At 49.8% G+C, this 8,785-nt stretch overlaps 1 protein-coding gene across 1 annotated transcript in view; it reads left to right on the top strand.

Annotated features, from left to right (window-relative positions):
• Window positions 1–996: 996 nt before the first annotated feature.
• The window catches only part of MARCHF9 (membrane associated ring-CH-type finger 9), a 51,673-nt gene continuing 43,884 nt past the window's right edge, over window positions 997–8,785 (top strand). Inside the window, exon 1 of the mRNA XM_026714765.2 lies at window positions 997–2,649. Coding sequence (XP_026570550.1) covers window positions 2,260–2,649 — 390 coding nt within the window. The 5' untranslated portion in view covers window positions 997–2,259. The remainder of the gene's footprint in view (window positions 2,650–8,785) is intronic.

Raw genomic sequence — 8,785 nt, 5'->3', positions numbered from 1 at the left:
ATCCTTTTTCAGTACTTCCTTCGCTGAACCTGTTTCCCTGTCCCTGTTTTATCCATTACGCATATCTTGAGGGTGGGGTGCTGGGGCAGAGATACTTTTTATTCTGAATAATGGGAAGTTGGTTGGTTGGGCTTAAGTCCTTTTTCACTATTTAGAGAAGATTGTTATCTATCCACCCATCCATGTATCAAAGTAACATTCCTACTTCAAGGCTTAGAAGGCAATTTAACCGCAAATACAACCTAGCCAAAGAACATTGCTTATCTGCCCATGTTCCTTTGTTCCTCAACATCCTACCTGACCCAGAGCCTCACATGTAAACAATAGCACTGGAGTAAGAGAGGTCACCAAACTTTGGGGTCAGGACAGGGATATTCTTCTTAAGGGAGAGACAGTTTTAGCCTGCTGAGTTAGGGAATGGTTTTCGGTGAAGGGGCCAAGCTTTCACGGTCGTTTAGCGAGGACCACTGTCAAATTCTTGCCATGAAAGGAACATGCCTGCGTAGGTCTGTGAGGCGATTGAAAAAAATCTGGATTTTTTTTTTTTTTTGGCCCCCTCAGAGCAGCTTTCCCAACCCCTCTGGAAAGGGGAAACGGGGGATGTTTCGTAGGGGACTTTTCGCATTTCCCGGGGATTCTGCCCCTCTTCCACGTGGTTGAGGTCGGCCGACAGTCGAGTGGCGCAGCGGTTACGCATCAGCCCCCTCGGTTTTCGTCCGACGCCGGCGCGCCTCCGAGGCCCCACGCAAGCCCCGCATCCACCCGCTTCGCGCTCTCGCTCTCCTCCCGAAATGTTTTATTTAACATGCTGTACCGGAAGGAGAAGCCATCTTCCCTCTCCTCAGCCCTGAGCCGCCGCCGCCGCCACCACCGCTGCCATTCGGGCTGTCGTGCGCCCCAGCCCCCGGATCTCGGGGGTCGTGGGAGGAGAGGCGTGGGGAATCGGCTGGCAACCCCGGGCGGCTGGGGGCGCCCTGGGACGGAAGCCTAGGGCCCGCTGCATAAAGAGCCGAGGGGAAGAGGGCTCCGCATCTCAGACGCTGCCGGAGCCTCCCTTCCCTGCGCACGCACGGCCCCGATCCCGGCAGGAGAGGGTGGAAGCGGCCGCCTGCCGCCGGCGGCGCAGGGGGAAGACCAGCTCGAGCGCGCAGGGATGCGGTTCCTCCAGCCCGGCGGCGCGGCTGCAGTTGAGGCTGCAGCAGGGAGCGGAGCTACCGGTAGCGCTGCAGACAAAAGAACCGCCTGCGCCTGCTGCTGCCCAGCCAGCTCCCGAGGGGAGGAGGAGGAGGAGGAGAAGAAGAAGAAGAAGAGCGGGCCCTGTCGCTGGGGCTGCAGGTCCTGAAGCGGAGGAGCCGCCTCCCCGCCGCTCTGGCGGCCGGCGGTAAAGGGAAGCTCCCGAAGAAGAGGCGCAGCCCGCGGTTGCAGCGCGTCTGCTGAATCCTCCTCCTCCTCCTCTTCTCCCTCCTCCTGCCTTCCTTCCTCCCTCCCTCCCTCTCCGGATCCTCCGCGTAGCCGATTGCAGGCCCTGGCCGCCGGAAAGCTCTCCCTTGACTCGCCTCGCTTTACAATGGCCCGAGGAAACCCGGACGCCGGCCTCCCGCGGAGGGTCCTGGAGGGACTTTTGCAGCGCGCCGAATCCTAGCGGAGAGCAAACCGGCGCCTCTTCCCCACTCCCCCACCCATCCCGCTTCGGAAAGAGGGGGAGCGCGGCTCCTGTTCCAGCCTAGCAGCCGTCCCGCCAACACCTGGACCTCGCGCCGGGACGCCTGCCCAACTCCCTACCCCACACCCCTCTCCCGCCCCGATCGCCCACCCCGGCGGGACCCGGCGTTGTAGAATTCCGACCTCTCGCCGCCCGCCCGCCCGCCCGCGCCCAAAGCCCTTTCTCTCCGTCATAGCGGGCTGCAACCTCCCCCTTCCCATTTTCCTCCTGCCCTTCATCCATCTCTGCCACCCCCCGCACCCAACCGCGGTCCCTCCCCGACACCTGTAAACGCGCCGCTTGGCTTTCCCTTCGTCGGCGAGATGTGGGCTGCGAGTCTGGCTCCTTCCGTGCCCCGGTCTTCCACCTGCCGGGCGCTTTCCCGATCTTCTCCGTCCCCCGATGCTAGGCAGGAGGGGCACAGCTAGACGGCGGCGTCCCGCACCCCACCTCTCCGTGACTCTCTCTCCCCCCCCTCCCCATCCCGAAAGGTACACGCTGCTGCTGCTGCTGCCGCCGCCGCCGCCGTCGAGGGGGGAAAAAAACAAAAAAGGTAAATGATGTTCAAGTACCGGATCCGCATGTTTTTCAACGAGCTGAAGCTGCTGGTGTTGATGCGGCGGGGCCGCCCGGAGCCCGAGCCTGGAGCTGGGGGAAGCCGGGGAGCGCTAGGCGGCAGTGGCTGCGGATGGCCGCCCTTCGCCGATTGCTCGGTCCAGCAGGACGATGAAGCGGAGTATTACGGCGGAGGAGGCGCCGAGACCCGGCCCCGGAGCCTGGCTTTGGAGGAGAAGGACCCTCGCCTTCAGCCTCCGGGGCACCAGCCGGGGCATCAGCCCACCGCGGGGGGAGCCGGAGGAGCTTTGGACTCTGTCTCGCTCAGCAGCAGCTTGGATAGTGGCATGAGGACCCCGCAGTGCCGGATTTGCTTCCAGGGACCAGAACAGGTCAGTGGGATGAAAGCCATGTCCTGGGAGGGGGAAAGAGGTTGTCCTGGGTTTTGAGGTGTGGCTGAACCCCAGAGGTTAAAAAAAAAGCCTCTGGTGCCTGGGTCAAGTTAGAGCTTGATGGCAGGAGGCCAGACCAGATGGATGTGAGGGGAGGGTGGGCCAAGAGGATGGGCTGGACACCACTGGACAACTTCCTCCCCAATTTTCCCCAGGGCCTGAATCTTGTTGGGGACTCCTGTCAGTTTGTGGTTCCAAATGTCCAGGGGGGAGGGTGAGGGGAGGCAAAGAATAGAAACACCGAGGCCAAGGTAGTAGAGGAGTGTGTCAGGCATCAGTGCAGCAAGAGCCATAAAGTTACCAAGATGTCAATGAAGTTAGTCACTTAAATATATATATATTAAATATATATATATACTGAGGTAGAGAGGCTTGGATGCCTCTGTCGCCTGGTGTCAAGGTGGGGACTACATCACCTCCTGAAACCTGGTTTCCAGGATGCCAAGGATTTGAGATCTGTTTGGGGACATGAGCTGAGCGATAGCTCCCAAGACTTGTTTCAAGATTTGTTTTATGTTTGTTTCTGGAGAAGCTCCTTTGGTGCCATGGGATGAAAAGAATGGCATGTGCATGCAAAGATGATAATAGTTCTTAATCCCTGGGAAACTACAGTGACTTCCCTCTTTTCCTGCCAGCTCACATGTGGGTTTTACGCCTGCCATTTATTTCCAAGGAACTCCAAAACCTTTTGGAGGAAGTTGTATCAGATGACCTCATTATAGATATGGGGGATGGCCTGGGTATCAACCCAGGTCACTTACTCTAGATAGGGAACCACAGGAGAAGCATGCTATCTCTTGAGATGGCTATCATTAGCGTTTGAGTGGAAGTGGAAGCTGCTCTGAGACCATAAAGAGAATCCTGGGTTTACCAAAGGTGTATTGTGCTGTTTAAGATGCTTGGAAATGCAACATATTGTGCCAGGATTGGAAAGCCATCCACTGGGACCTGAGGTGCTTCCTGTGAATTCCTTTTCTTTGCCTGGCCTAGAGCCTTTTATGTTTGCCTGTGCTGACAGGGTGTCTTTAGGATTTTTTTTCCTCCCCTAGCCAACTGCATTTAAGAGTGCAGAGTGATGGGCTTTATGTACTAAGACAAAGAAAGAGACGTCTTCTTTGAAGAGTGCCTGTGTGCAGCAACATCAGTTGTAGCGGGGTCCCTGCAGGGATGGGAAAGGCTATTCTAAAAAGACCGGGCAGTCATTTGCTGCTGAAAGGAGGCTGGGTGGAGAATTTGGGGGGTGGTGGTGGTGGTGGAGGGGTTCCAGTGGCTAAAAAGCAGCAGGAGGCTTAAACACCGAACATGGCAAAAGGCCTCCTGAGTTGTGTGTCAATGGGAAGAAGACCACACCTCCAGGAGTTGTCTGGTTGGTTCAGAGAAATGCCACCTATTGATCCCTGTCGCCACCTCTTGCAGCAAAGCTGTGTTTTCCTGCAAGAAGCAGGCTGTTCCAGGCATGCCAGTGATGGTCACCTATGGCTTAAAGCTTTGAAATGCACAGAAAAGACAACAGTTTGCAAAAAAAAAAAAAAGAGTAGACACTGGGCGCCTCTGGCTTCCTCGCCTCTGAGATACTCGTGGGAGAGACAATGGGAGGATCATTTGAAAGCATCTCCGTGTCCCACTTTAGATAAGTGAGGATCTATGAAATCGATACCGATTGTATTGTGCAGGGAGAATAAAATGAATATGGGCATTACAATTCATAGTTCAGGCAGCCATAATCGTTAATACCAGCTAATTCTCCCACTGTGTGGTCCTGGACAAAAGTGTTCTAGTCAGAATACGTTGTTACTGACCCATTTGGCATAGGGAGAGCAACTGGTCTGTGGGGTTTGCATTTTGGGGGAAAGGGGGAAAGGCAAGGAGAGTGGCTTCATGTGTTTTATTTAACAATGCCCCAGCCCGATTCCCTCCAGATGCATTGGACTTCAGCACTTCCCCTAATGCTCAGACAGCGTGGGTTTAAAGTCACGTTGGCTGGAAACTATGAAAGTTGAAATCCAGCACATCAAAGGTGATTAGGCTGGCAAAAGTTGCCATACCGCAAGATTACCGTGAGCGGGAAAGACTCCATTTAGGTGAAATAAGCCTGAGAAATGCAAAAGCAGTAGTAACCATGCAGATTAAACCCAGTTACAGAATTGGACGGTACCTGTGCTGTTTCCCCGCCCCCCCCTTGATTAGTTCATCTGAAGTGGATAGGTTAGCCTTGCTGAGCATTACCTATCCTAGCTAGTGTTGGCTCTTCAAGTTCTTCAGCAAGAAAGATTTGCTCCTCTAGTCATTTTAACTAGGGATACCAGGAACTTATTCCTTCCTCCTGCAGAACGTGTGCTTTGCTCCTGGGGGAAAGGACCCTTTCAGAAAGGTCAGCCAAAGTGTTAAAAGAGTTGGGCGTACCAGGGAGAGAAAGTGCTGAAGTCAAGCAAGCGACCATTCGGTGATCCCTTCTGCAGGGTGGCAGTTCAGACGGTCTGATGGAGCTGGATGGGTGGTTTCCCCCTTTTTAGCTGAGATGAAGAGGTAGAGAGAAGCCGGGTGTCAGGAAGGCATGCAAGGAAAAGCTCTTTTCAGATCATGCCCTGTGCATGCTTGCATCACGCCAGGATTCAGTCTGAGGAAGGGAGGCTATTGTGTGGAAGGCAGCATTGATTGAAAGGCTGCTCGCATCCTTTCACATATTGAATGAATGGAAAGCTCTGAAAGCTCTATGAAAAAGCCAGGCGACTGAGCTGGCATGATTGTAGGGTGTGGCTGATTTTTTTTGTGTGTGTTTTTTGTTTCCGTGACTGCACATGTCGACGTGAAAAAAAAAAACCAAACACCTCCACTCTGATTTCCCTTTCACAAATTGGAGGGAGGGAAATAAACGAAGGCGCCCATGCACTTTTTGTGTGCCTGTTGCTCAGATTTAAAAAGCTTTTGATGAACCCTGGTGCAAACCGGGACCGCATTTTGATGTGCTTCAAAGCACCTTGGTAAAACTGGGTTCGCACCATGAGGCATGCGTGTTACTTGGCGACTCCCTTCCTGTGTCGTTAGATTTCAGGAATATTTGAGCATTTTGCACTTCTGTCTTTGGGCTCACGTGGATGCACACACCATGCTTATAAAGGCTGTACAAGGTTACCAGTACAGGGTATAGAAGTATTGTACTGGTGTTTCCTCCACCTCAAGCTTCTTGGTGTGTTGTGTATTGCCTCAAACTAGCAAATATATGTGTCTGTGTAACCAGATTCTCATTTCTAAGTAGTTCGGTGTTTTCCTGAGACCCAACTTGGAGTTGGGAGGAGAGGCCTTTCGCTTTCTGATGAGTAGATGTGTATATTGTACCTCAGGTTTGTTGTGCATGTCCATATGGGCATGCACGTGATTGTATTTCCATGTGGCCAGTCATACGCATGTAAACCTAACCTTTTGCAAGCTAGAGCTCTCCAGATGTACTGACTATAACTCCCATCACATGCCCAGCAGGACAAAGCCTGCGATGCCTAGGAGATAGTGAGTGCCACAATTGGATCAACACAATTGGATGCCCCCACTTGGAGGACCCTGGGATAGATGATGTGAGCGAGTTCTCTAACTCTTAGTCTGGCTTAATTAACTCTTAATTTGAGTCAGAATTAGCCCCAGACTTCTTTAAAAAAAAATTCCACCAAGTCCACCAACTGTGCTGCATGCAAAATAATGAGACGGGGGCAAGCATACTAGACGCTGAAACATAATAGGCATCAAGTGGCACTTTTTCTCCCCCTCCCCACCAAAAATACTTCTTAATAAAGTGTTAGAGTCCAGCGGAAGTGGCTCCACATGGTGAAACAAGAGCATCCTTGTGTAGCTTCACTTGATTCCAGGGGGGCTTTGGCAGAGCACCTCCCTGAGGGATTATGCTGCATAGATCAAATTGATCCAGTTTCCCCCACCACCACCAATTTACACGGCCTAAGTGCCTTGACTCTTGAAAACACTCCTGGATTCAATTGTGCTTCTGTCGTACATGTATTTGGAGCACATAAAATGACTTCTGGTTTAGGTTCATCTGTCTTGATTCCCTTATGATGTTGTTGAAACTTGTTCCCAAATATAAAATAGTGCAGGCAACAAACACTACATTCCCCTGTTTATGAAACGTATACACACACCTATCTGTACAGGACATGGAACCACAATTGGTTACAAGCTCTCTATAGAGTACATGTTGGACGGCAGACCTGGGTTTGCTTCTGCCTAATGTACGAAGTATCCCTCTGCTGAGCAAAAAAAAACCCATAAATTAAAGCTTGAAAGTTGTACCAGGAGCAATAGCGATGCCTGCCATTGATTCCGGAGAATTGCCTAGAAATTTTTGGCTTCCCGGGAGGTGGTCTGAAAGTGGAAGATGTTCTTGGAATTATTAAAAAGTCACGTGGAAGTTTGAACACCGCTCAAAAAGAAAAGAAAGGAAAGGAAAGTTCCGCTTAAAGTTCTCGGGGCATTTTATGATTATTATGATGTAGCATTTGGAACAGTTTAGGGAAGAAACTATTGTAGTTCAGCTCATGCCAATTTCAGCTCCTGGCATGCCTAATTAAAAGGATCAAGCAGCAGACGATGATGGGGAAAGCTGCTTTCCAGCTGAGATCCTGGAAAAGTTCGTTCCCTTAAAGGGAGCAATACTGGATTAATCGAACAGACTGTTTCACCATGTTGATAGCAGCTGCTTCTGTCCTGATCAACAGAAAATCCCTGCCACACCCACTTCCAACCACAAAATCTATTGTCCCCCCTTCTCTCTCTGCTACCCTGATATAAATTGCCGTTCATTTTCATAATTTCTCCTCATCTAAATATAAGAGAGGGATAACAGAAATGCTGGATTTTTACTCTTCTATGCTCTGCCAGGCGGAAACTGGTAATCATTGTGTTTGTGGTAGGCCTGATTCAATCCGGAGATCCATTCATGCCTGAGTGAATATTAATATTGTAAAAGGTGCTAAGCTTACCCAAAGTCAGGGGTAGGGAACTGTGCATGTTCCAAAATACCTAAAGATCTGACAGGTCTATTTTTTTCAAATGCTTGATTTATTTTTTTTCCCCTGAAGAAAATACTCCCATTTCATACGTTTAGCAACAACTGTTACTACTATAACAGTGTTGGGCAAGATTAGTCATTCCTAAATCTAATTATTTTTCTGTCAAGTGATTAGCTTTCTTAAATATGTGAGATCAGCATAAATGTCATCCGTCAGAAACCTTTCTAATGCAAATTGGATGTTTTCTGGTGTAAACTGCCTGGTTCAAACTAACCTAGTCACCCTAGGAAAACTTTACAATTTGAAAAATTTTCAGAAAATCCACATCACAGTTACAAATTTCTGGAAAAAATATTTTTTTCCCATTCTACTTTTCTAGCTTGGTTTCAGTCTTGTCACTCAGTGCTCCCAAGCATATAAACATGTGAGTGTTCTGAATTATGGCTGTAGATTAAAAAATACAAATTTGGGGCCCTGGTATTGAATTATAGGGATACTGAATCTTACCACATGATTTATTTATGCTGTTCTGGGCTTCTCCAAAAAGTAGTTCATAAATGATTTCAAATCTGCTTACCTTTTAATGTGCTTATTAGATGGCTCTTGGAAACAGGATAGAAATGTATACATTTACAGGACTGAAATCCAATTATTTCTAATCTAATGCTGTAACTGGGCTCTGCTGAAGCCACAAGGAGAAGATACTCTACCCAAACGTATAATCACCAACCAATACCCCCAAGGAAACATTGTTTCCAGGTCAGAAACTCAAGTACGCATCTTGATTTGGCCATCAACCTCATTAGATGACCTTAAGCCAGTGGCTATTAGTCAGCTGAGTGCACCTCCAGTTGGTTCAAGAGCTGCATCTATTTTACATAGCACATTGTGGGACACACTCTGGAAAACATTGTTTTAAGGGTAACAGGGGTGTCCTAAGCCTTTGTAAAGCTTATAAAAAGCATATTGCTTTTTCATGTACACCCCAGTGCCCCCTCTAAATGGAAGGAAGACTTATTTTGGAAAGCTTTGAGGCAGCTGAAGAGATGCTAGTAGGTTAC

The sequence above is a fragment of the Pseudonaja textilis genome, chromosome 2 (genome assembly GCF_049901715.1).
Source record: "Pseudonaja textilis isolate UNSWEBS1 chromosome 2, rPseTex1.2, whole genome shotgun sequence".
NCBI classification, from domain to species: domain Eukaryota; kingdom Metazoa; phylum Chordata; class Lepidosauria; order Squamata; family Elapidae; genus Pseudonaja; species Pseudonaja textilis.
Note: the sequence above shows the minus strand (reverse complement) of the source record. Positions and strands in the feature narration are given on the sequence as shown.